Here is a 27,939-nt window from a genome sequence, read left to right as displayed (position 1 = left end):
GTGCTGTCTCAGGAAGAGACAGCACCCCTGGTCAGTATCCACAGCAGTGCCCCCATGGAGCTTGTGTGTGTGGACTTTTTGTGCCTGGAGAAGTCGAAGGGTGGCATTGAAAATGTTCTTGTGGTTACAGACCACTTTTCCCGCTATGCACAGGCCTACCCGACAAAAGACCAAAAGGTCTGCACAGTGGCTAAAGTTCTGTGGAGAAACTTCTTCTGCCGGTTTGGTTTCCCCCAAAAGCTTCATGCAGACCAAGGGCGCAACTTTGAAAGTGCTATTGTTAAGGAGCTGTGCAAGTGTACTGGCATCACTAAGACCCATACAACCCCCTACCACCCCCAGGGCAATGGGACCACTGAAAGGTTCAATCGTACCCTCATGAACATGCTGGGGACGTTGGAGCCTCACTTAAAGCCCCGCTGGCATGAGCATGTCGACGCAATGACACATGCCTATAACTGCACACAACACGATTCCACTGGGTACACACCATACTACCTGATGTTCGGTAGACATCCCAGGCTCCCAGTCGACCTGGTCTTCGGGCTTTCTACATCCAATGAGCCATGCGAATACAGTGAGTATGTGCAAACTCTGCATGACAGTCTCTCACAGGCCTACGCCCAGGCTAATCAGACTTCTCGGAATGCTAAGGCACAACAGAAAATGCACTATGACAAAAAGACAAAGGGTCAAGACTTCAGACCAGGGGATAGAGTCCTCATCAAAGTGTGTCATGTGGAGGGCCGGCAGAAACTCGGAGACAAATGGGAGTCACATCCATACATCGTGGTGAAGAAACAGCCCAGCACGCCTGTGTATGTGGTGCGATCAGAAGATGGTGAAAGGGAGAGAGTGCTACACCGCAATCTCCTTACACAGTGTATGTTCCTTCCAGTGGAACAGGCTGGTGAAGTGACAGGAGAGGAGGTTGAGTCGGATACAGCAGAGGATGAGGAGATGTACAATACAGAGGAAGTTGTGGAGACCGTTCTACCTTGGACAACAGACAGTCAGGTGGATGGACACACAGTAATGGAGGAAGAGGATTTGGATGATGGACAAATGGATCAAGGAGAGGAGGAAAAGACAAGTGCTAGGAGAAACCCACAGAGGACCCGACGTCCCCCGAAAAAGTTATCTTGCGAGTCACAAGTCTTGATGTCAGAGGACGGCCGGAGAAAGAGAGAAAGGGGATGGGAGTTATGGCAAAGGGCCAAGGCAAGAAGAGCAGCAGGGCTTACGTAAAACAATGAAGCCATATCCCCCAAGGGCGCTTGGTGCACACACATTCTCAATGCAGGACACATAGTCATCACGGGTTTTGTTTGTTTTCAGTGACTGCTGTTTAACTGACTGTTCTGTGCATAGCAATCAGTGTTCTGTTTTGCTTATCCTGATGACTGGGACGCCATCAAGTAAAGAAGGGGTAGATGTAAGGTTGTTAATTAGACAGGCCACCATGTGGCGCTGTTTACCGCGATTTGAATATTGTGTCTCTTGCGGGCCAACGTAGTTCGTGTGTGCGCCATCTTGTTTCATGTTTGACCCTAATGGTTCCAAGGTGAGCAGTGTTTTAGTTGTCTTGCACGATCTATATTTTAAATATAAGTTTAAACCACTCATCCGTTCAGTTTGTTTGGTCAATATGTTGCATAGGATGTTCGTTTACCTGTTGAGTGTTATGTGGTGTGTGTGTGTTTGCGTCTTATATGATCTCGTACAATATGATTTTGTCTACTGCTTAGTTTAATGTTATCGTCCTTTTCTTCTTTTATTTGAAAGAGAATGTTTATTTAATTATAAAGTTTATGTTTATATGTATTTATTTTTTACATTTTGTTGGGTTAAAGAGTATTTTCTTAAATCTTGTTTTATGTTTGACCCTAATGGTTCCAAGGTGAGCAAGTTCCAAGACGACAAATGAGGAATTTCCACTGTTGGGGAATAAATTGCCAAGCGTCTTCCACAATCCCGAACAACTGTGTCCCGTGGTCCTTCTCTACCCATCATACAAACAATCCAACACAACGCAGAGTCCAAGGGTCATAGAGAGGCAGCGGGACATTTGGGTTACATGTACATCATACATTGTATGTTTTTTTTGTGCTATGCCATTTATGTTTTTTTATTTTTTTATAATTTAATATTACTTTTAATAGTTCCGGGAAGTTGGAGAGATAACCTGGTGTTTTTACACTTCAGCCTGCACTGTGAATTTGAAGCATTGTTCAGTTTTTGAATAAAGATGCGGCAATTACAAATGTTTATTTTTTATCTGATACATCGATTAATCGAAAAAATTATCTACAGATTAATCGATTATTAAAATAATCGTTAGTTGCAGCCCTAATTTGGTGTTTATAGGCCGAGAGTTAACAGGAGTAGCCTCTGAATGAAAGACATTCATGTATTGTCTCAAACTCACCTTGTGTCACACACTGTTTCACTTTTAGTTTATATCTCACATTGTGTCACACTCACTATTCCCTTTAAGTTTCTAACTCACCTTGTATAACTCTCACTGTTTCACTTTTAGTTTCTCACTCACCTTGTATCACTCACTTTTTCCCTTTTAGTTTCTACCTCGGTCTGGTCGTTATTTTATTTTTTGTCATTGTGTAGCAGCCAATGGCGGGTGAGCCCCCCTCCACACACATGAACCAAAACACCTACACAACAAATTATTCACATTTAATATTTCATGTAAGATATTTTATAAGAAATGCATGATGTGATAGTTGTAAATGTTATGTGGTCATCGAAGTCACCAAAATCTTTAATTGTCATTAAAGGCAAACATTTCAAGAGAAATAAGTGTGTTTCAAATAAGATACTGAACACAATTGATGTGTTGTGATACAAAAGCAACCAAATGAACTGTAGTAGAAGAAAACGACTTATGTACAAAGATATGATACAAAACGCTGTACATAAAAATATGACTTTAAGTCTGTCGCTATTATCATCAAATCTCTGAGTATGTTTTTAGTTTATATTAAACGTTGAGCAAGATGCTCAGCATTGCGTGATCTGTTGTGCCAGCATTTAACTGATGGTAGTTTCTTAGACGTGACTTTTAATCCATATCTCACTTTGTTTCTGATAAAGCAAATCTCATAAGGAGATGAAAATAATTTTAAGGTTGCTACATTTATGTGTGTGTGTATATACATATGTACACACAAAAAAAATCCCTCACATTTCAAACCTTAAAAAAAACAACACTATAGCCAAGGCCAAGGCTTAAGATAGGCCCCTGGGAGACTTAGGCCTTGAGACCAGTTATCTAGCCAAGCGGCGAGCTGGAATCCCGATCTTATTATACATTCCACACCGATGGACCTGCAGTCGGTTGCACCAGCAGAACGTAAAGCCGATCATAAGTTCGGGTGTAAAGTCCGCCTTAACCCTACGCTCGACGTAGCTAGTGTCAAACTAAAGGTGTTCTAAATGTTGGTTGCACCACCATAACTTAAGTTGTATCGTTACTAGTAGTGCATAAATTGTACCAGTGTCGCTTTTAATGACGTTTAGATAATTTCAAGCCAATCATTGACAGCTAACAATGTAAACAGGAAATACCGGCAAGTTTCCACCTTATCTGAGTGAAGACGCGTTAGCACCCAAATGAGAGGGCAAACAAATGAGGTTTCAGTCATTTATTCTCTAAAATTTGCTTGGACGGTATAGGCGTGAGGTTAAGCTATTTGATGGCGGATTTCATAATAAATAAATAAATATAATATTCCGCCCGGCAAAACCGAAATCGCGCATATAATTCAACATCATCATAATAAAGAAATGGATCGATACGGTCACGGACAATCCGTTCCCGGCGCAAACCGTGTTGAAACTCCTCTTCCCATTGCTCAAAACGAATAGCCATCTTTACCCTGCCTTAGTGTTGAAATCTTTTTACGTTTTTTTCTTTTAACGGTTCTATATCGTTAGTATGGAACTTACACCAGCTAGAGGGGAGGTGTAAAAGATAAGTTATAACTTAGTGTTACGTTGAAACTATCTGCTTGGTGCAACTGCTATTTTTTTAGTAGAGTGTAAAGTCGAACGTTTGGGTGATTTACGTTCAACGTAGCCTAAGTGGGACCTTACGTTCTGCTGGTGCAACCAGCTGCAGGTCTCTGGAGGAACAGCTTTACAAACACAGGACAAGATGAGGGTACACATGACATCACCGCCCCCTTTTCACCAACCAATCAGGTTGGTTTATGCTTTAAAAAAATTACTGACTGGGTGTCATTCATATCCATTCCCCTCTAGTCCATGTCCTGCTGAGACGGGCTTTGTGGTGCAAGGAGCTCTGCAGCCGTCAGGTCGTCCCATCACCGCCCCCCCTCGGCTCCTCCTCTCCCCCAGCCTCACTCCATCTGCTCGGGCTCGGCGTCCATGCAGGTCTCCCAGGGGTTGCGGGGCATCTGGGGCATGGAGAGGAGTAGGAGGGCCAGGCCGGAGAGGAAGAGGAGGACGAAGGCGGAGCAGGCACAGGCGAAGGACCAGGCGTAGCTGTACTCGATCCAGATGGTGTCCTCGCTCTCGATCATGCGCTTCACTGACTGGCGCATCACCTCCACGGAGATGAACGCACACAGGCCTGCATGACAGGGAGGAGCTTCTTAAGGACCACGGACCAATAGCAGCCCTCACGGACACACACGTTAGCGATGCTTTTTTGGTAACGTATTCAGGGCAAAGACCCTGGAGGCCTCCCAGCGAGCTCTGAGCCACGGAGGCATCAATAGGTGAGGACCATCCCCTCGGCGGTCAGCGCAGCCCTAGACATTTTGGCCTCAAATGTCACTTTGCACTTTTCCTACCTGCGAATGCGTAGAACATGCCAGCAGGTTTGAGGAGGTAGTCGCGTCCCTTCCCGCCTTTTCCGGTGCAGGAGGTGATCAAACATAAGGTGCCCAGGATCATGAAGGCCAGGCTGAAGATGGAGATGGCCGCTGCTGAGATGTTGTATTCTGTCAAAAAGGAAGAGGTAGAAGAAGGGAGAGATCCAGAGGGAAACAGGCATGAGAATGAGGCAGGGACCTGTAACCCACCAAGCTGTGGAAGTGGAACATTCATGCTGTTAAAATATGGACTTAATGTGAACTGTGTTGGATCAAAGTCTGATGTATGAACATGCATCTTTGATCAAATTATCTGAGACTTCCGCAACAGAGCTCATCATCCAAACCTCAGATTCCACTAAAGGGTCGGCCTATAAGACACAGTAAGAGAGGGAGATAAAGCATGTGTCCGAATAGAGTTGCCTCATCACATGGTTTACAAATGGTTACCAGGGCTATGAAGGAGTGTGTCAGATAGGGAGCTAGGCCTGTGATCTGCCTCTTGTTTGCCGATGGATCCATGCTCAGGGGAGAGCCTTTCTTCTGGGGAAGCCTTCATCTATCGCTGGCAGGGGAGCAATGGGATGAAACCACCTGCCGCCACTGCGTGTCGGAGCATCTGTGCGTGTGTGTGTGTGACAGGGCATGGGCTCCTAATCAAAATGCTCTTCCTCTCCTATCGGGGGTAGGCGTACTGTGATAGAACCCTACAACCCTACAGGCTTCATTCACCATCTACAGGTATACAATATAAAGTATGGACGATGAACTCCTTGGATCATGTGGACATCCACAAACTGTCCTCCACCTAAATGACAGAATAGGTTACAGAGGTCAGGGGTCAGAGACCCCTCCTCTCCTTTGCAGTGGCTATTTTTTTCTATATATTTTTTTTATTTTGGAGTTAAAGGTGATGCCGTGACACTAGAATAAAAAAGTGTTTTAGCAAAATAAACGTCACCTCCTACAACCTCAAATCCATCAATGCAACCAACTATAGGCTACTGGTTATTTTATATAGCCAACAGCAGTGAACCCCAATTAGCGGCCCGCGAGAGCCAAATGTCCGGCCCGCACGGACCCAGCGCATTCACATGTTATCTCCAAAAAATTTAATGAAAACAAATATTTTTTTATTTGCGCGGCCTGCTATATTTTCCCCTCAGCCCACACCATCCACTTGACCGTTGACGTTACTGCGTGCATACGTAATGACATGCTTCGTGCGTTTTCAACTTCACTAGCGTCACACGCCAGAGAGTAGCCGCCGCATGCTGTCACTTTCCCGCTATCCGTCTGTCATCCCAGGGTATTACAACTTTGTCAAAAATCAACGGATTGAAAATTGATGAAAGAAACATGTCATTTGCCAAGAAAAGGAAGGTCAACCAGGAGAACCGCCAGTTTAAAACTGAATGGACCGATAAGTATTGCTTTTCTTTACCGGACCATGCCAACGCAAAGCCGACATGCTTAATATGCAAGCAGACCGTGGCTGTCATTAAATCTGACAACCTGACACTTTAACTGTTTGCATGCTACCAGCTTTAATGGAAGTTTCCCAGAAACATCTGAGCAACGCAAACAAAAGATTGCAAGCATGTTGACATCATACAAGCGGTCAGTTTTAACCATATGCAAAACGGCATCGGCACAAGAGAGCACAACAGCTGCTTCATTGCATGTTTCCTGACGGCGAGTGGACTGCAGAGGCCAAAAGGCTTGTGCCATCCACAGATTAGGCAGCTTAGTTAATACTCCGGGTATTAAGTTTGTGACAATGTAAGTGCCTGTTACTTTGTTTCCTTTATTTATATGGGTAGATCAAGCAGAGCTGTGGTTGTGGTAAAGAGGGAAGTCATGCATGGGGTGTATGCTCAGATACTCAGGCAAAATAAACAAACTCTACACGACTGCGCCTGGGTATCTGAGTGTATGTTTTGTGTATGACTTTTTTCTGTGTTGTGATTGCAGCTGTTTGATTTATTTACATATGCTTGCTATATAACTGTATATGTTGTTTAGCCTGTAGTTATTTATTTATTTATTATGCTTCATAGAACTAAAGGTGTTTTTATTTTACTGTTGTTTTATAGAAACTGAAAGACATTACCGAGTATTTAAATAAACAAGGCTGAACATAATATAGTCTGAAGCAAGCTACGTCTCCTCGTCCTCCTCATTCCTTGCATTCTCATCGATGCACCATTCCTGGATGCTATTTAAACCTAATTGATCTAGCCCTCCTGCATTATCGCTAAAACAGTACTTATAATTAAAGCTAAATTTGCACATAAAAATGGCGAATTAGAAAAATGAAACGACATTTCGGCCCTTGGCATGGCATGTTTGACCAAATTTGGCCCTCTGGAAAAACTAATTGGGGAACCCTGGCCTACAGTATAGCTATATCTAACGCTTTTATCTTCATGTTAGGGATCAATAGGTTTTGTGGCTCCAGATTAATTCGATGGGGCGGGAGAGGGACTGGCACTTTGATGGTGCAGGTTGCAGACCCTGGTATGGGCCCCTATGGCCCCCAGCGCCCCTATGGCACCAAGCGCCCCTATGGCCCCTAGCGCTCCTTTGGCCCCCAGCGTCTCTATGACCCAAAGCGACCCTATTGCCCCCAGAAAAAGGGGGCCGGTGTTGATGGTGAAAGTTAGGCCGGTTTATAGTCCTCCGTAAAGTGTTGTACGTAGACACGGAGAGCCTGTCGGAGACCCTCTTCAACCGTAGCTTACCTGCGCATCCAATATTATATATATGTTAACTATCCGTCGATGCAACGGAGACGGTAAGCGCTGTGATTGGTCCTCTAACAAAATCATTCCCATAATCACTTTTCCGGTTTGACTTTGCACCTTATTTACTTTGGACATTGTTTACTTTGCACATTAAAGACAAATTAAACACCAAATAAGATTTGAAAAACTTTGGAAGCTTATTTACAACACTATTTACATGGTTTGTAGTCAACATATAAGATCGATCGGGCGGCGAATTGCATTGCTTAGCAAACATCCCAATGGAGAACTTTGAATGCTCAAGGGGTCTCCATAGTTACAGAGTCGGATTATGGATTAAGGAGTCGGAGTAGTGTACTTTGACATTTTAATGCAGTTCAGCAAGAAAGGCGACGAAGAAGAAGAAGGGGGCGTTCCAGTTTGCGTAATCGAGAACCCCCACCACACGAGAACGCCCATTTCTATCTGCTGTGGGATGATATTGCCTATGGCCCAAAGCGCCCCTATGGCCCTTAGCGCTCCTATTGCCTCTAGCGCCTGGTCCAATCAGCAGTGACATGTCTTGTCAAAGCAACATTTATGACATTAGTATTATTCTCAGTGGAAAATGCAACATTTTAAGATAGTTTCAGCATTAAAATGCGCTTTGATTAAATTCTGGGGTAAATGTCAGTGAAGTTAAATTATATATTATATGGTTGTTGTAGTGTTCAGTGCTGTTTTATGTAACTGATCCAAAACTGATAAATAATTTTGATTCGAGTGACAGAGAAGATTTTCTTCTTTGGGACGGACGAGGCCGACGAGTTTCCTTGTTGCACAACGGAAGTTTTTGTTAGCTTTGCTTCCACCAAAATATATAAATTCCAACGGTTCCTTTCATTCATCGATTTTGATGAACAAAATAACATGATCCATAAATAACGCTTTTAGACGTTAATCTTTCAGTAAAAGCTTTAGAGTCACGTTTTTTCTCTAGTCTAGATTTTTGTGATGCAACCCACAAAAGGTCATGGCCGTTTCACTTGCGCCCTAAAATCGTAAGCGATTTTCGGGCGTAAAACTTTATTAAAGGTCCCATGACATGAAAATCTCAATTTATGAGGTTTTCTAACATAAATATGAGTTCCCCCTAGCCTGCCTATGGTCCCCCAGTGGCTAAAACTTGCGTTTGGTGTAAAACGAGCACTAGCTGTTCTGCTCGCCTTTGAAAAAACGGAGGAATGAGGAATCATTCCTCCGTTTGATTCCTGACGTCATGAGGAATCTCAGCTCCTCCCCTTACTCTGCCTGGCCCGCCCAGAGACGTTGGCCCGCCAATGAAACTCGACCGTGCGAGCGCCACATGTGTGTGTGTGAATACACACACTGTAACGCAAGTGTTTCTTGTCGGTTCTTTGACGTGTCTTGTATTTCCACAACGAGACTGTCGTGGGGGTTATCTAAGCCATGGTTGAGAAGGAATTGGGGGAAAGGAACTTTGGTTTGACTCGCTGAAGTACATGAACTGCGACATGCCGCTGGTTGCCGCGAGGCACCATCGCCCGGCAGCGGGCAGCCGGCCGCAGGCAGCGCGCGGTTCAGTCGACTTCAGGTTGATGTGAAAGTCGAAGAACCAGAGACGTCGCAGAACCCGACAAAGTCGTTTGTGATTCATAATATCGTCTGGAGGCGCACACAATATGTTATATGATATAGATATCTATGTATTATATGATATTATTTAGATATAGAGCTCCAGGACTGTAACGCAAGTGTTGTACACTTCCTTGTTATTTGGATAACCGTTCTGCTGTTGGTGTGATGGCGCATAACACGTCGGACTCTCGTATCTGGTATTTCTACAACGAGACTCGTATTGGGGGTTATCTCAGCCAAGGTTGAGAATGAATTGGGGGGAAGGAACTTTGGCTTTGACTCCCTCAAGAACATGAACCACGACAAGGAGGAGAAAGGGATCTTTGCCGGGCAGCGCTTATGCACCTCCGCCTCCGGCGGTGGTCCCTCAGCGGGGCTCAAGCGGGAGACATTCGCCGCCAACAATCCCTTTCTCCTCCATGTCGTGGTTCATGTTCTTGAGGGAGTCAAAGCCAAAGTTCCTTCCCCCCAATTCATTCTCAACCTTGGCTGAGATAACCCCCAATACGAGTCTCGTTGTAGAAATACCAGATACGAGAGTCCGACGTGTTATGCGCCATCACACCAACAGCAGAACGGTTATCCAAATAACAAGGAAGTGTACAACACTTGCGTTACAGTCCTGGAGCTCTATATCTAAATAATATCATATACATAGATATCTATATCATATAACATATTGTGTGCGCCTCCAGACGATATTATGAATCACAAACGACTTTGTCGGGTTCTGCGACGTCTCTGGTTCTTCTACTTTCACATCAACCTGAAGTTGACTGAACCGCGCGCTGCCTGCTGCCGGCTGCCCGCTGCCGGGCGATGGTGCCTCGCGGCAACCGGCGGCATGTCGCAGTTCATGTACTTCAGCGAGTCAAATCAAAGTTCCTTTCCCCCAATTCCTTCTCAAACATGGCTCAGATAACCCCCACGACAGTCTCGTTGTGGAAATACAAGACACGTCAAAGAACCGACAAGAAACACTTGCGTTACAGTGTGTGTATTCACATTGATGTTGACGTTGAAGAACCAGGAACGTCGGAGAACCCAACGCGGTCGTTTGAGATTCATAATATCGGCTCACACAGCTTTTGGCCGTGATAATATCTATTATATGATATAGATATCTGTGTAGGCTATATGATAATATTTAGATATAGAGCTCCAGGACTCCCGTGTGTTCTAGAATATTTACAGAACACGGCTAAAGGCTGTGTGCGGCTCGCCATTGCGATACATCCACTGTAAACAGAGCGCATGGTGGCTGCAAGCTGCTCAGGGCCACACCCCCACCCTCCTCCTTGACACGCCCACCGAAACAGCGCATTTGGGGGAAGCTCAATGTGCGACTGGCTCGGAGTGGCTGTAACTCTGCACCACGGCTGAATTTAGGGAACGTCTTTGAATACTGTGTTAGTTGCCCTATATTAAAGAATACATAAAATAGCATGTCATGGGACCTTTAAATCTAAGAGGCTAACGAGATGATGAACATGGACATGAAAAACACCATAGACATACAATAAGTGACACTTACTGTATGTGGAGGCACTTGGAGTGAGACACTGACATCTGTTTTTTTATATGAATCTAGGCATTAAGGATTTCCTTACATTGATTGCGGGCCTCAGGGATATATTATAATAATTTGGGGGCTTTAGCCCTACAAGACGTGATTCACAATGGGTCAGGCTTAACCCTGACCCCACACTAAGACCTGTGACATCCAGTAAATAGGCATAAAACATTGTCGGTTTCAAGTTCCCCATTTCCGTAGGGATAGAGAGAGAAACTTGTGCCTTAAGGTGCGTGAAGGCAGAAGGCCCGTGAACACGTTTTTAATGTGGGGTTGCTGCACCACCCTCTCTCCGTCGCCACCCTCTCTCCGTAGCTGCACCACCCTCTCTTCGTCGCTGCACCACCCTTTGGATGGGGTACCTGTTTCTTTGCTTGCCTATACTCTTGATTCATTGTTTTTTAGTTGCAACACATCTGTGTGTCATCACACAGGAGTCATCATTGGTTTTATGGTTTTTTTATCAGCGCTGTGCGGATGCACGTCTGCAGAGGCATCTTTTCTTTATTTGCTTCCATCTGTTCTGTTTGAAACCAAATGGCTCGGGTCCAACAGAGAGGAGCGGGCTGCTGTTTGGAGGTCTGTGTGAGCACTCCAGTTTGCATGTAATCAAACTGCCGTACGTGAACCAGGATACTCACCCTTTTGAGTCTTATATTCAAAGATTTCCGCATCTTCCCCTGGCGTGAAGTGTTTGAAGTACGTACAGTTTTCCTCTGTTACAAGAAAAAAGAGAATTAGTTCAAAGTAGATTGGTGAACGTCTGTTTAACATATCTTAGTATGCTAATGTAGGGGTAACAAGCAGAAGACCAGAAGACCATTACACAAACCACCAACGAACATTGAATGAAGAATGAAGGAGCATGCAGAACTAACTATCATTTATAAAAAGCTGAAGTTAAACCGGCCCGGTAAATCCTGTTCTGATGGTCACCATAACAAACACTCAGAGCAGCTCTTAAGTCAGCCGAAGGCTCTGCTTTCTGTCATAGTGCAGAGTGCTAACAGCTCACACCACATGTCTGTGCCAGTCGGTCCTCACCCACGCCCCCATCTTGAAATAGATGACTGAATCTAGTAGCAATGTAAGATTCACCTCATGTCCCTTGAAGATAGAATGGACCAAACTTATTTTTTACAGTATCCATTGTCATTCTCTTGGTGCTGTAGTGCCATTACTTATAAAAGGATATTGCAGGTATCTTAAAAGAACTGGCCGAATATACCCCCAAGACATTATCAGACAATACCTTCAAAACATTATTTAATTTTCTCATACCCATACGTGGTCTCATACCCCTTTGTCCTGGACTGCTAACTAAAGCAAATGCTTAGGTGCTTAGGTGCCACCCTGGGAACCCTGTTGATCTCCCTTGCTCTGCATATAACAGTGATAGGCCATTTATGGCATGGCTCACCATTGATATGGTTCCCATTCATTCCATAGCATGACATTAGCTTAGACTCATTTTCTTTCTTCATCCAATCAACATGTTCAAAAGCAGACTGACCAAAAATTAAAGAACTTAACTGAATTTATAACATTTATGAATTGTATGTATTATTGTGGTCTTCTCATAATACAAGATTTCGATTTAGTTTTTTACCAAATTCACTACGTTTTCAATTTAACATTGAAGACATCCCAGTCGCCAAAATGAAACAGCTACTTGTAGGCTTCTGCAAACCAAGGTTATGTTGAGATTCAATGTGGCGGTGTTTACGTATAATATTAATCCCAAAATGATTGGCTATTGTTTCCAGCTGTCATACGTAGGCCTGTCACGATAAGCAATAAGTCAATTAATTGTGCGATAAATTAAAATGAGCGATCATTTTTTGCCGACCGCAATTATTTCCATTCGCACTCTTTTTTTTAAATCATTGCTTTATTGGCCTAATCTGAGAAGAAAACTGCCATAAACAGAAATATTATAGGCCTTTATTACACGGGTCTTCTCAATACCGTTGAAAGCTCCGTTCACTTGCATAGATAGTAGTCCGGTACGTTGTCAACCCCAGCGTCTTCGGTTGCGTCTTTGGCGGACTATTTCTCTGCTGATCAACATTACGAATGCTGCTAACAAATAAATTGTAAAAAGACACACCATGTGAAGTTATTTTTTCATTTTGGCAAGTAGCCGTGTAATAAGAGGGATAATGTGATAATGACCGGCGTTCTATACATTATATATATTTATATATATATTTAGCAGAGTAGACCTAAGTAACAAATGTTCATTTTATTTATTTTTCCATTTTATTTATTGTTTTTTGTTGTTTTGTTAATTTATTCTGGATATTTTAAATGTTTTCCAGACGTCCAGTTCCAGTGTTCTTTAAAAATAAAGGTTTATTGATCTTCGAAAGGGTGCACTTGAATTATTATGCCATTATCATTATATTAGTTGAATAACTGCAATATTATCGCTTATCGCAATAATTTCTGGGGCAATTAATTGCCCAGAAAAGTTTGTTATCGTGACAGGCCTAGTCATACGTACTTTAGTTTAGTTTTAATTATTAAGTTACTGAAATGATCAACATGACAATAACATTGTGCACACCTGTTTATAAAGTTTTCGTTTACCCTAACCCGTGTATATAGGCCGTCAGGACATTCCAAAACTGTAGGTGGCAGTGCAATGAGAAGCTCCAGTCCACGTTAGTCAATCAGAAAGCCAATGAATATGTAAACATAGGTCGCACTTTTGGCGCAGGTTCAGATTCTGGCATAAACTGTGACGTCAGCTGCCTTAAGGTACGGCCACACTGCACGCGCGTTGGCGTTGAAAATCTGAATTTTTGCATAGGAAACCATTGGTGTAGGCGCATAGACGCGTTACACGTGTTAAAGCGGCGCGTTAGTGGCGTTAGACGCGGCATATGCACGTAATGACGCACGTAAACGCCCCAACGCACCAACGCGCAAAGTTAAAAAATTGTAACTTTTGACGCGCCTACACGTGACGGTTAGCCGCGATAGCCAACCAGCGTGGAGCTTGAGCCGACGTCACTGGCAGAGAGTAACGAGTGACGCTTGCACAGAAGCATATGGCGGACATCTTTCTTTATTCTTGCTGGAAATAGTAACATAGTTACGCCATTAAAAGCATTTATGTAAACATTTTTAGCGAGAAATGTGCATTTTACTTTCATAATGTTCGCTCGGTGAATGTGAAGGATGTTTGGTTTGATAGTTATGACGAAGAGGGAACGCTCCATTCACTTGCATGGACAACGTCTTTGGGGGACTATTTCTCTGCTGATCAACACTACGAAGGCTGGAAACACACCAGATACACCATTTGAAGTTATTTAACCCGATTATTGTAATTTATATCCGAGATTATTTAATCTAACCCGATCTAAGCTTTATCATGCAGCCAAACACGGCGGCGTTTGGGTTTCCTACCTCAGACTCCTAAATCCAGCGCAGTCACAGGCGCGTTGAACCATTTTTGTGACACACAATGATCAAGCGTCAAGTTAGGCGCGTTATGCACGTTTTTTAACCCGAGTAACGCGTGCAGTGTGGCCGTAGCATCAAACTTATTTTTTCTCAGTTGACATGCAAAGAGGAAACCAAAGTTTTCCAAAATCTCCACTCTGGCCGGAGTTTTAAGAAAGAATCGTTTTCAGAGGAGAATCCTCAGTTTGCGTGTAAAAGAAGGGCACAAACCATGGCAAATGTCTCCGTTTTTTTTTTACAAAATAAGCATGTACGTGTAAAACAGGGTCTGAGTGCTACATACGTCACTCCTAGAGTTGCACACGGACAGATTTGGCAGTGATAGAGCCGATAACCTATTTGTGAAAGCAATTCAAAAGCTCATTGATTTAACAAGGCAGGTTCATTTTAAACCATTCATTAATTTATCATGTGTGAGAGGCAGTGACGGACTGGACGGTCTGGCATTCCGCGGCCTCTCGTGGGCCGTTTGGGCCGGCCAATCACGGGGCGGCATGCTTGTCGGGTTTGCACGGCCGCTTCGTCGCAACGCGGCCCCACATTATCTCTTGGCCCACTATCAAGCATCTATACTGTTAAAAGCTTCAAATTAGCCAGTTGCCTCGAAATCCCTATTCATGCTTTATACCAGGGAACAAATCAGTATTTATACCAGATATGAGTATCTATATACTACAGTAGCCTTATTCAATCAGATGTTTAAAAAGTGCATTGTTTGAAATTGAAATACAACAAATCTGCCTGTATTTTAAATTTTATTATTGGTTTACAAAAGTTATATGAAGCAATGACTTCTGGGAATTTCAAAACCGAATCAGACCGCGTCTGCGTATAGGGGGTTGTTGGAAGTTGAAAGTTGGAAGATACCAGAGTCTGCTGAGGTTACTATGAGTATGAACTATGAATCGAGGAATTAAGCGACAGAAGGGAGGAGCGGAGAAAAAGAGAGCGAAATCCAGGAAATTACTGTTGGCTGACAGTAAAAAATGCGCGAAACTGACCGATTTGTTTTTTAAGCCGCCAAGTGCAGCTTCGGCTAGTAGCACCAGCGCTAGCAGTAATGTTCAAGACACTGAACAAACAGACCAGGGGCAGGGAGTAAGACAGGAGGACAGTGAGGAACAGTGAGGACAGTCAGTCTTTATGCATATTAAAGTTCGAGAGTTCATCACCAATGGGGCTACGTATTATTTCCGTGCATGTGAAGTTATATCTGTGTGTTGCGGGCACGCGCGTGCGTGCGCGTCCCCGTGTGGGCCGCTGTTGGGTGAAAATGCCAGGGCCTTTTTTTAATCCCAGTCCGTCACTGGTGAGAGGTCATTCCTCATCCTGAGTGTGTATTGACCTTTTCTGTTGTTGAGTGCAATACTCATTGCAAGCTTCCTAGTTATGTCCACAAGCAAATTATTAATTAATTGGAAAATAAACTATAATGTAAACTATTAATCTGGCTCTCTATTCCTTATTCCTATAAATATGCAGTTTACCATGATCATTGCACTGAACTACAGAAAAAGTCAATACAAAGAGGATGAATAATAACCTCTCACACATGAGGGGTCATTGTTATGGTAGGGTAGCATGTGTGCTTAGGGTTAGGGTCAGTACTGACGTCACACAAAGGGGGCGGTGTTGAGTGTGCAGGGGTCTCTCGGAGTTTGAGACTGAGGAGAGATAGGGAGCGACAGCTGGAGAGGGTGCAACTGGACTTTGAGAAAGCTAAGCTTTCTGTAGATCGCAGATGTCAGGAACAGCGAGAAACTTTTGATGTGAGTAAGTGTTTCTCTTTTGTGCCCAAGTTTGATCCTGACAATTGTGAGCTGTTCTTCGAGATGTTTTAAAAAATTGCTCTGCCGCAACAGTGGCCAAAGGAAGAGTGGGTGACCCTTATTCAGGGCTCTCCTATAGGTAAGGCCCAGGCAGCTTATGTTTCTCTCGATCTCAGTCAGATCGGTGACTATGATCTGGTCCGACAAACGGTGCTAAAAGCCTATGAGTTGGTTCCGGAGGCATACCGGCAGAGCCTCAGGACAGAGAAAGTAAAGCCAGGACAAACTTATTTGGACTTTGCCCAACAGCAGGAAGCAGCTTTTGATAAATGGCATAGAGCTAGTGATGTCATCATGATTCCTGGCGTGACAGAACAAATGGGTTCCCTGACCACAAGGGTCTGGGAATTTGATGGAAATCAGTGAGATGGGAACAGTGATGGTCGGAGGCAGTTCATGAAATCCCAGAATGCTGAGTGACCGTTCAGGATTTCCCCTGCCCTAGGTGAGATAATCTTTCATTATTGCCATAGACCAGCAGCTGGTTGCACCAGCAGAACGTAAGGTCCAACTTAGGCTACGTTGAACGTAAATCACCCAAACGTTCGACTTTACACTCTACTAAAATAATAGCAGTTGCACCAAGCAGATAGTTTCAACGTAACACTAAGTTATAACTTATCTTTTACACCTCCCCTCTAGCTGGTGTAAGTTCCATACTAACGATAAAGAACCGTTAAAAGAAAAAAACGTAAAACGATTTCAACACTAACGCAGGGTAAAGATGGCTATTCGTTTTGAGCAATGGGAAGAGGAGTTTCAATGCGATTTGCGCCGGGAACGGATTGTCCGTGACCGTATCGATCCATTTCTTTATTATGATGATGTTGAATTATATGCGCGATTTCGGTTTTGCCGGGCGGAATATTATATTTATTTATTTATTATAAAATCCGCCATCAAATAGCTTAACCTCACGCCTATACAGTCCAAGCAAATTGAAACGGTTTTGTTTGCCCTCTCATTTGGGTGCTAACGCGTCTTCACTCGGGTAAGGTGGAAACTTCCGGGATTTCCTGTTTACATTGTTATCTGCCAATGATTGGTTTGAAATTATCTAAACGTCATTAAAAGCGACACTGGTACAGTTTATGCACTACTAGTAACGTTACAACTTAAGTTATGGTGGTGCAACCAAAATTTAGAACACCTTTAGTTTGACACTAGCTACGTCGAGCGTAGGGTTACGGCGGACTTTACACCCGAACTTACGATCGGCTTTACGTTCTGCTGGTGCAACCGACCGCTGGTCACTAAAAATCACGGTGTCAGGCACTACAGAGGGGAGAGGGATACAGGGCGGACATGGGACCCTCTGTTGACATTAATCTTCTTGGAGTGAGCCTACTCCAAGGAGCGGTTGAGGTTGTTGGGGAAACCGAATTGTGAATTTTGGTTTATTTTCTGGTGGATTGGTTGCTGTTGAGGATGGGGTGGCTGAGACGCCTCTTACCGTTCTAAGAGACACCGCATTGGGACAATCTGTCATGGTGGCTGGCACTATCAAACTGCCTGAAACAACTTCTTTGGGGCCGTTTGTCCTGATTGAAGGATTTGCTGGAGCTTATAGTGCTGTCCCATTATACAAAGTGTTTGTGCGAACTAACATTTTTGTGGGATATGCCCAGGTAAGAGTGGAATCGGGGTTGCCCGTGAAGGGCATCACATTTCTTTTAGGAAATTACTTGGCTCGTTAGCAGGTAGTGGTGACTCCTCATTTGTCAGCCACGCCGTGTGAAGTGGAAGAGACCAGGGCTCTCGAGAAAGAGTAACCAGAAGTGTTTCCAGTCTGCGTGGTCACCCGGTCTAAGTCAAAAGTTCGAAGTCGTCCCACTGTTGATGTTGAGGACAGGGTGGTCCTGGACCCACCTGCAGACAGACTCGTCTGCAGGAATCAGTCTTCGCTAAATGGTGCGGGGTTGACCAGCTGCCGTTGTTAAGTCACCACATTTTGGTGGTAGAGCAGAGCAAGGATCCCACTCTGAGCTCCCTCAGGGATGCTGCGGTCACCTTTGAGGAGATTTGCACTATAGCTGAGGGATTTTATCCTAGGGATGAAGTACTCTTGAGAAAGTGGAGCCACCCCTGAGCGACCTGCCACTGACGAGTAGAGTGTGTTCAAGCAGATAGTCCTGCCTCAGGGTTATCGGGAAGATGTGTTACGTTTGGCCCATGAGACATTCCCATGAGGCATTCGTAAGACCCAAGCTAAGGTCATGAGACACTTCTATTGGCCTAAGCTCCGTCAGGATGTGGACATGTTTTGTCGATCCTGTCACACTTGTCAGGTTGTAGGTAAACCTAAACAGAAAGTCCCTGTAGCTCCGCTGAGCCCTGTGCCTATGGTTGAGGAGCCCTTTTCTCGGGTAGTCATTGACTGTGTTGGCCCTAACTAAAACTAAGAAAGGTAATGAGTTTCTGTGACTGTGATGGATATAACTACCCGCTTACCGCGATTCCTTTGAGGAATATAACACCGGGGTTTATTCAGTAATAAAAAAAAAATCGGTAAAAATGAATGATAGAATTATAATTAAGAAAATAAAAATGTGTAAAATAGGCCACAGTTCTGCTCTGTGCGGAAGAGATTGGCTCTCCGAGAATTGGCTCACTTCCTTACAAGACCGGTAACCATAGCAACGCCGGTAAACAAAAGCACTCCGGATGGCCGTAGTGCTCCCCGCACTACAGCCATCCGGAGGCGCACAGAGCTTTTGGCCGTGATATTATCTATAAAATTATATTATACTATTATATATAGAACATTATAAGACGCTGTCACCGAGTGTGAGAGGAGAGTTGACGAGAAGATGGCGGTTGACCTAGTTTCAAAGTTTATACCGTTTATACTCGTAATACCGGTGTAAATTGTTGACACGACTACAACTACATGTTCCAAATCTGTTAACATATTCTCCATCCATTAAAAAAGAGAGATCAGTTAAGTCATTAATTCGTCTGAAATACACCAGCCAGCACATACACATTTGACTAGCAGCTTGTGCTAGCTCCCGCCTAGCAATAACGTCAATGGTGGAGCTCTGGCTAAGTTCTGTCAATTCACCTGCACAACTCGTTAATGCCTGACTTCGGAATAAATCCGTTATTTTTGAGCACTTAGATGCATCCCCCTCCAGCATCCGCTTCTTCATTATTCTGGCCTTTTCAGCCCCTCCTTTCTCTTTTCTCTTCTTGCCTTCCATGAGTGCCACAACAAGCAAAAGCAAGCAACCACGAACTTGCTCGCCTTCTCTGTCTGACGTGTCTTTAGGGTCATGCCATTAGACGTGGGGCCGCTCATGTATCCCCCTACATTTCCGAAAATGGACTTGACCTGCAAGCTGTTTATTGGATAAACGCATTTCCCAATCCCAGGAGTCTTTGCTCCATTCTACGTCAATTCAAGAACAAACAAATTAAAGTAAACTGTAGTTCGTATTATTTATTTATGGCCATGAAAATTCTGTAATGCCTGAATAATGAAGAATTAAATGAAGTAAAAAAAATATATATAAAAAAAAAACATGAATGAGACATAGAGAGTAAGCAAGTGGTATAAATATTGGTTGGATGTTCTCGAGACATATATTGTTTATTTCGGGGATTTTCACGGCGTCTTGACAGGGAATAAATTATGCTCAGGGCCGGCTTACAGATGCCTCGCGGCCGCTCACAACTTTGGTTCGGTCCAACTGACTTCGCAGGCCGCTACACAATTGCGGGCCGGTCCACCTGACCTCGCTGGCCGGCCGGCCGACCGGGAAATCTCGGGAAGTCCCGACCAGGACCGACGTCCCTGACCAGGACCGACCATGCGCGTCGGCTGTTGCCTGTGCAGCTATGGGTCAGAGATCCGGGGAGGATGACCGTGAGGAAGGTGAAACTGTTGGATTCCGCTTAAGGAACTCTGAGGCTTTGAAGGATAGAGAATCAGCTGGGGCATTTACCTTTGGAGTGGAAGTGGGAGTTTAGTGATCTCAAGAGGGAGTTCTCCCATTTGTTCCAGGATGTCCCTGGTCACATACTTCTATAGCTATCCGTGATGTTGAGGTTGGCGATTCACCCCCGTACAGGCTGGCACCCTCTAAAGTGCAGGGAAAGGCGATGCCCTGTCGGGCGAAAGTGGAGGCCATCCTATATCTTCCCCAACCAAAGAACCAAAGAGAAATAATGAGAGTATCGGGCATGTGTGGTTCTATCAGAGATTCGTGCCTAACTTTGCTGTGGTTACTGAACAATTGACTAACCTCCTTAAGAAAGCTGCCAAGTTTTTCTGGACAGAGGCAGGTGAGAGTTCATTTAGAGGGATGAAAGCCATGTTTGCATTGGGAGCACGCAACCAATTTTGAAGTGCCGTTTAAGCTGGCCGTTGATGCTTGCGATACTGGTGTGGGTGCGGCACTCTTGCAAGAAGACAAAGCTTAGTTGGATAGAGCCGTAGCCTATTTCTCGAAGAAGCTAAATCTGCAGCAAAAAGCTTATTCAACCATTAAAAGGAGGCTTTAGGTATAGTCTTGGCAGTCAAGCATTTTGAGGCGTATGTGCCTCACTCAGGTCGACCGGTTGTGGTCTACATAGACCCCAACCCACTGTCCTTCCTGGCCAAGTTCAAAACATCGAACACTGGAGTGTTCAGGGGGTCACTGGTTCTGCAGCCTTATAGTTTGAAGGTGCAGCAGGTATCAGGGAAAAACAACATCCTGGCAGATGCACTGTCCCGCATGCTGGTCTGGGAGCTGACTTGATCACACTAGAACAGGTTATTAGTGGTTAGCTTGTACTAAAGTGGTCAGCGGGACTGACGGTTCACCCAACCAGGACAAGGAACCGGTGCGGAGTGTGAGAGACGGAGCTGTTTGCCTATGGTGGTTGTGGACCTGTGGTGAGTACCTCGCACCTACGCCCCTAGAAAGGTTAGATTGCATTCACCCAGGGGAAGATTAGGAACAATACTCAAGTTCAGCACACCAAGTAGAGACAGACACAGGTTACGGGCTGCCTACCCGGGTAATAACGAGCGCGGGAGGTCAGCATGTAACAGTCATAGCCTCAGCGGCCCTCTGGGAGGCGCTGTTCTGTCTGGCACTGAGCACCTTAGATGTTGTCTCTGCCCCGAGCTAGCGAAACTTATCTTGTGTCTGAAATCGCGCACTTCTATACTTGCACTTACTTTTTTGAGTGTGAAAAAAAGTTTGTTATCCGTACTTTTGTATGCTTTCATTTTTTGTGCGGTATAAGGTGATTGATTCTCTATAAGATGAATGTAAATATCTCCAAACTCCAAGTCTGGTCGAGACGTTGCCAACTTCAAAGCAATGAACACATCAGCGGGTGCTGTGTATGGATCACAAGTTCAGAGTATGTTTATTTATTTTTCAATATTTGAATATTATGGTCTAAATAGTTGATTGATTGTAGTAGGACTATTGGAAATCTGCAAGGCTGCAATTCCCCTTGCTTGCCGCCATTTTGTCTGCGTTTGTTGCCCTCCAGGTAGCCATAGTAGTCGTGTGACTGCAAAGTATGAATATAGAAAGTCTCTCGCACTGGCTTTGCACTTCATTATTCCCAAGTGTGACTCATGTATTCTGCCCAGCATTTCTGTTCTGAGTTGTTTTGGGACAATGAGCTTGTCTGTTTTGAATAACAGTCCATCTGAATAGCTGACTTCCTCTCTGAAGGTCCAGAATGGCCCTACTATTTTTGGTACCGCTCCTTTTTTGGGGCAGCTGGTCAGTATAGCTGGTTATAGGGGTGAATCAGTCATCACTCTGTGAAATATATGACCATCATGTCCTTAGAAAGGCTCATGCTATTCTGGACTGTGTTGACCATCCCCTTCATCCAGAGTTTGTGTTTCTACCCTTAGGTAGAAGATTCAGTGTTCCCACTCACAGGACTTAACAATACAAACTTTCCTTTGTATGTACTGCCATTAACATGCTGAATTTGCACAAGTAATTTCACTATTGCACTTTATGCCTCTTTTGCACACTGTTATCCTGGACGACTGCCTCTCCCAATGTAGCGATCTTGCACTGTATCTTATGTATTTTTATGTACTGGTCTCTGTTATTTGTGTTTTCATGGGGTTTCCATCACTAATTGTTGCCTTAAACTGTAGCTTGTTGATTGTGTTGATTGTTGCTGCATCCTAATCTCCCCTAGTATGATAATTAAATCTGACTTTGACTTGTTCCTCTGGTGTTCTTTAGCGTTTGCATTTCCAGATCATCTGCTGAGGCTCTTTTAAACTTTTACTGCTTTTCCTCTGTCATGGGCAGCTGACGTGTGATGCAGTTTACGACCAGATCTTCTAGCAGTTCTTAATCTGTTTCATCAAGATACGCACGGCTTAAAGCATCAGCAATATGGAGTTCTTTGTTTGGCTTGCATGTGACTCTGAGACTGTACTTCTGTAGCCTTAGCAGCATTCTTTGAAGTCTCATCGGTGACTGGTGGAGAGGTTTCTTGAGATACTCTTCAGTGGCTTGTGATCACTTTCAACGTCCATCACCTTGCCATAGACATATTGATTTATTTCTCACAGCCATATACTATGGGGAGTATTCTTTTTTCGATTTGCATTTACCTGAGCTGACAGTCAGTGAGTGCACGAGAGGGGTACGCCCCGGGTTTGCCTTGCTGCAGTATGACTGCGCATAAACCTTCTGAGCATGCGTCCACTGATAACATATCAGGCTTGTTGTCATCGAAAAATTTCAAGGTAGGTCCATTTATGACGAGTCTTTTCAGTGGCTCTTATTCCAAATGCCCTTCTGTGTCTTTCTCAAACAACTTCAGTTTTTGATGAACTTTCTAGATACTGAATCATTCCCATGAATCGTTCCTGCTTGTCAGTAGGTACATTGAGAATGTTGCCTATGTATTTGATTTCCGTCATTCAGATTTTGCATTTGTTTTTGTTCAACTTGAGATCGTAATCTCTGGCACACTCCAGCAGCTTCACTAACCTGCCGTTATGTTGCTCTAGTGTGTCTCCCCATGCCAGCATATCATCGATGATGTTGACCCCCACTTAGGCCCCTCTATCATCTGAGCAACAGACCTCTTGAACACTTCTGAGGCTGAAGACATTCCAAATGGTAACTGTATGACGCGATAGCGCCCTATTGGAGTGTTTATCATGCACAGCTTGGAACTTTCAGGATCAACTTCAATTTGCCAAAATCCTTGATTGGCATCCAGTACTGAAAATACGGCTCAATACTTCTTCAACAGTCAAAAGTGGATAATATTCTCTTTTTATGGCTCTGTTTAGGTCTTTCGGATCAATGAAGATGCAAAATTTCTCTGGTGTGACCACCGTCACCCATTCTTTTGGTTCTGTTTGTCTTGCGGTAACACCCATTTGTTCCATTCTGAGAGTTTTCCTTTGATGTCCAGTGAGCTGAATGTTTTTTCTGACATTATGTTGCATTCAGCACCTTTGTCCAGCTTGAATGTCCCATTCCTCCTGTTTAATTGCACATTTTCAGTCCACAATTCCTCATAGTCTTTGTTGATAGTTTGAATGCATTTCTCATAATTTACTTCAAGTGTGCTAATAAACATGTCTATGCTACAATCATCCTGCTCGACAATGTGCATTATCTTTAATTTTATTTATTTATTTTTTCGGAAAATGTTATTTCTTTTTTTAACATGAGTTACACGTTTGCCATATGCTGGATAATTGTTTGCTTCATCGCTGTAGCCACATCGGATGCATGCATTCTTCTGATCATCCTTTTCAATCTTTGCATTGCCTCTTTAGCTTTGCATTGTTTTAACAGTCCGGATTTTATGTACTTCAACTTCATCATTAAATGCCTTGACTTGGCTTGGCGTAATCTGACTCGCTCAACAATTGTCTTTTGCAATGTTATGTCCACCTATCTCAGTAGTCTTCCTCTAGCTTGGTCGTTATTTATGCCACATACAATTCTGTCGCAAACTAATGAGGCATGCAAATTTCGGAACTCAGTCTTTTGCTTTACTTACTTTACTTAAATTCTGTCACCTACAGTATGCATCGATTTTCCCAGAGGATCCTTGTGCCCGCGTGAAGAATAAATGGCACGTGCATGGCAAATTCTTTCTCGCAATAGTTCTGGAACTTTTTCTTTAACGGCGCAAATTTATCTTCCTCTTCTTCTTCGAATTTCAACGTGTTGCATACTTTTACTGCTTCTTCGCCAGCAACATGCAAGAATACAGCACACTGAAAAGGCTCTGTCTTCTCATCTATCCTGCTATCTACACAGTAATGTTCGAAGTGTTGAATCCAACTTTTCAAGTTTTCAGAGTATGGTATGGATTCTACTGAAAGGCTCGCTCTCTTTCTTCCCGCGTGCGGTCACGCTCTCACTGTCTCTCTCTCCCGTCTTTCATGTGGAACGGTGGTTTGCTAAGTGCATCTCCTGCCTGTGCAGGGATGTATAGAGGGCTTGATAGACCATATCTCCCCATGGAAGCACGACCACACGTCACAGTCAGTTGTCAGGACTCAGAACTGGGCAGATTTCTCTGTCGTGAATGCACTTCAGCGGTTTCAGGAGTATTTCCGGGTCTTTTTGGTCTATTAGTTTCCTATTTCTACATTCACACTGTGAAAGATTCTTCAGACCGACAATGACGATTATTTCATCACTATATTATGTATAGATGATATATTCTATATAGAATATATAATCTTTATATAATATATAGGCCTATAATATATTATTATTTTGTATTATTATTGTGTATTACTGTGGGGTATTCCACAAAGCCGGTTTTATCACATAACCGGGTAAGTTAACCCAGGGTTTGCTGTAACCCTAGGTTTTCCATTCCAAAATGAACACGGTATGTTAGTTACTATACTCTGAATCAAACCTGGTCGGAGCAGGTTTTGCGCAGGTTAAGTTTGAAACATAAACCGGATTTGGGTATTTAAACCCGCGTTCACCGCAGATTTCATGTGTTCACAATGGCATGACCTTTTGATGAGAGGCCTGCTGATATCGGAGCGCAAATTATAGGCTTTGTGCAATCCACCGGGAGCGATTAATAAGAACAAGGCTCGACATCTTGGCATATCGGATGACTTTTTGCTGGAGAGATATAGATTCTCGGGCAAATCTTTAATATATTTAAATAGCCTTCTCCAGCCTTACATAGCCAACACTACCAATCAAGGACCTGGCCTCAGTTCACTCTATACTATTTGCGTAGCCCTCCGTCTTTTGCAAATGGTAGTTTTATCTATCATGTTGGAGATGCTGAGCAAATCTCAATCCTTTCAGATGACCAATCCACGTCCGGACCAAGATTTTCATCTGCCTCCTATCATACAAAGAGCAATATTGGCTGAGTACAATGCCGAGAGGCGCTTACAACAGAAAGTATAAAATAGTCCTAACGGACTTCCACTGGAGAATGTTCGATCGTAGCCGGCAGCTTCATTACAAGCACTAATCCATCTTGATCTGTGAAGTTGATGAATTGTCACTTTTAGGTTTTCTACCCAGTTACCAAAAAAAAAACATTTGGAACATATGCACTGTGGCACGCACACGGTTTGCATGTGTTACTTCGAAGGCAAACAAAATCTAAAATACAAGAAAACACAAAAACCTACATTCAACCAGTGGGGTACCCTCACATGGCCCCTGACTCTCTGAGGATACCTCCAGGTACCCCCTCCATGCCAGGGCGCCCTGAATTTATATTTATTAACAGCTCCTCCACCGGGGTCATGAAAATTTGAGGGCCCGATCCAGTCTGCCGACTGTAGGCCTTTTTACGATTGGCTTAAAAAAATGGCTCATTTAAATTTATACCAATACGATGGTGGGAAAAGCTTAACAGTTTGTATGTTTTTATACTTAATTTTTACTTGATCCGCTGACCGCTTGGGAGCCATCGGAATACATATTTTTTTATAAGAAAAGGGTTATGTGGTAGGAACGTTAAGAATGCTTAACTGGGATATTTATAGATTCATGGCTCAAATATTAAGGATCATGCTTTTGACGTGTAACTAACGCATTTACGCGGTCAGCGATCCGCTGCCTTGCTTTGGTTCTCCGGGTTGCAGAGGCTTTAGCGTTCCCTTTTCTTGTGATAATGTCCTTCTCCTCGTCACAGCTCTCCAGGAGAACCTGGAGTTCCATTTCATTGAAATAAGCGGCCCGTTTTCGCCATTTCGATCAGGGTTTCCATGATCCATACATCACGTCTTTATAGGTTTGGCGTGGACGCGCACAACCCTGTGTTAACCAATCCCGAGTTGATTGAACTAACCCGTGCGGTGGAACCGACAGCTCTGGTTTAGTTGGCATGTGTTTGTGCTTATGTGTTTGTTGGATTACATAGGATCACAAATTGTACTGGTGTCCTTCTGTCCATTTGCGAGCGGTAGTCTGCCCTTACCACAGCTCCCTATTGGGCACTCAGAGATCTCATGAGAAACAAATTTAATTGTGAATAAGGGCCTTGCCAGCTTAAATTGATATTGTGATATTGTTTAATGTCAACACATGGCATGTCCTTACCAGGGCACGGTGATTTCCTTAGGGTAACTTATAGACGTGTGAAATCCCTGCTGGTTTCACAGAGCTGCCCATCCCTGAGGGGGCATGCTGTAATCTTGTCGAATATCTAGCCAACACTGCACTTTAACCAATAACCATGTAGGCCAAGACTGAGACTCCAGCCATTTGCTTTATTTAACTGGCATCTTTATTAACAGCCAGCTGTCCATCAAGATGTGTAGAGTTACCGGGACTGGAAGCCTGCTTGGTTCTACCCATGCTGGAATTTTGACAAACACAAGTCAGTCTTACAACCAATATGTAGATTTTGGGATAATACTTAAGTTAAAACCCCTAAACCCATTGGACTAAGTACCAGCGGTCTGGGTTCCTGCCCCCAGAGGACCGCTGGGGACGGCATGGGACGCAGGGAGCTATGCCCGCGTGTACAGGTGCTGCTGTCAATCACTGAGTGCTCAGACTACTGCCAGCACTTGACCCGGGCGGCCGAAACCAGACAGCTGGGTATTTCAACAGCCTATATATAACCTTGGGGCCTTAGCTACACTGCACACACAGAAGAAGAAGAAGAAGAAGAAGAAGAAAATAAAGGCCCGCATTTTTTTTGATGGTGGATCTGGGTACTGGTTGTGATACATTGCTATGTTTTTAGGATATTTATATAGTTCTGGGAGGTTCCTGCAATGTTTACAAACTCATTAAGCCGGAGTTACGTCAAACAAAAGTAGCAAATGTTAAACTCCAGTAAGACATGTTAAACCAGAGACATGCTCAACTACAGTAGGACATGTCTATCCAGAGACATCCTAAACTGGAGTAGGACATTGAACCAGAGAAATGCTAAACTACAGTAGGACATGTCTAACCAGAGACATACTAAACTGGAGTAGGACATTGAACCAGAGAAATGCTAAACTACAGTAAGACATGTTAAACCAGAGACACGCTAAACTACAGTAGGACATCTTTAACCAGAGACATCCTAAACTGGAGTAGGACATCGAACCAGAGAAATGCTAAATTACAGTAGGACATGTTAAACCAAAGATATACTTAACTACAGTAGGACATGTTAAACCAGAGACATGTTAAACTAGAGCGGGACATGTTAAACCAGTGTTTTGTAAGGACATGTTAAACCAGAGACATCCTAAACTGGAGTAGGACATTAAACCAGAGACATGCTAAACTACAGTAGGACATGTTAAACCAGAGAAATGTTAAACTAGAGTAGGACATGTTAAACCAGAGATATAGCAAACCAGAGTAGGACATGTTTTA

General features: G+C 43.7%; 1 protein-coding gene across 1 annotated transcript in view; it reads right to left on the bottom strand.

Moving 5' to 3' along the window:
- Nucleotides 1-2,677: 2,677 nt before the first annotated feature.
- LOC132453334 (voltage-dependent calcium channel gamma-1 subunit-like) overlaps nucleotides 2,678-27,939 on the bottom strand; it is a 30,321-nt gene continuing 5,059 nt past the window's right edge. The window contains exons 2-4 of the mRNA XM_060046180.1: nucleotides 11,456-11,530; nucleotides 4,836-4,985; nucleotides 2,678-4,612 (exon numbers count right to left, since the gene is read on the bottom strand). Of these exons, the coding sequence (XP_059902163.1) occupies nucleotides 4,380-4,612; nucleotides 4,836-4,985; nucleotides 11,456-11,530 (458 nt within the window). The 3' untranslated portion in view covers nucleotides 2,678-4,379. The remainder of the gene's footprint in view (nucleotides 4,613-4,835; nucleotides 4,986-11,455; nucleotides 11,531-27,939) is intronic.

The sequence above is a fragment of the Gadus macrocephalus genome, chromosome 3, assembly GCF_031168955.1.
Source record: "Gadus macrocephalus chromosome 3, ASM3116895v1".
Taxonomy (NCBI): Eukaryota; Metazoa; Chordata; class Actinopteri; order Gadiformes; family Gadidae; genus Gadus; species Gadus macrocephalus.
The sequence above is the reverse complement of the archived record's forward strand: the minus strand, read 5'-3'. Positions and strand labels throughout refer to the sequence as shown.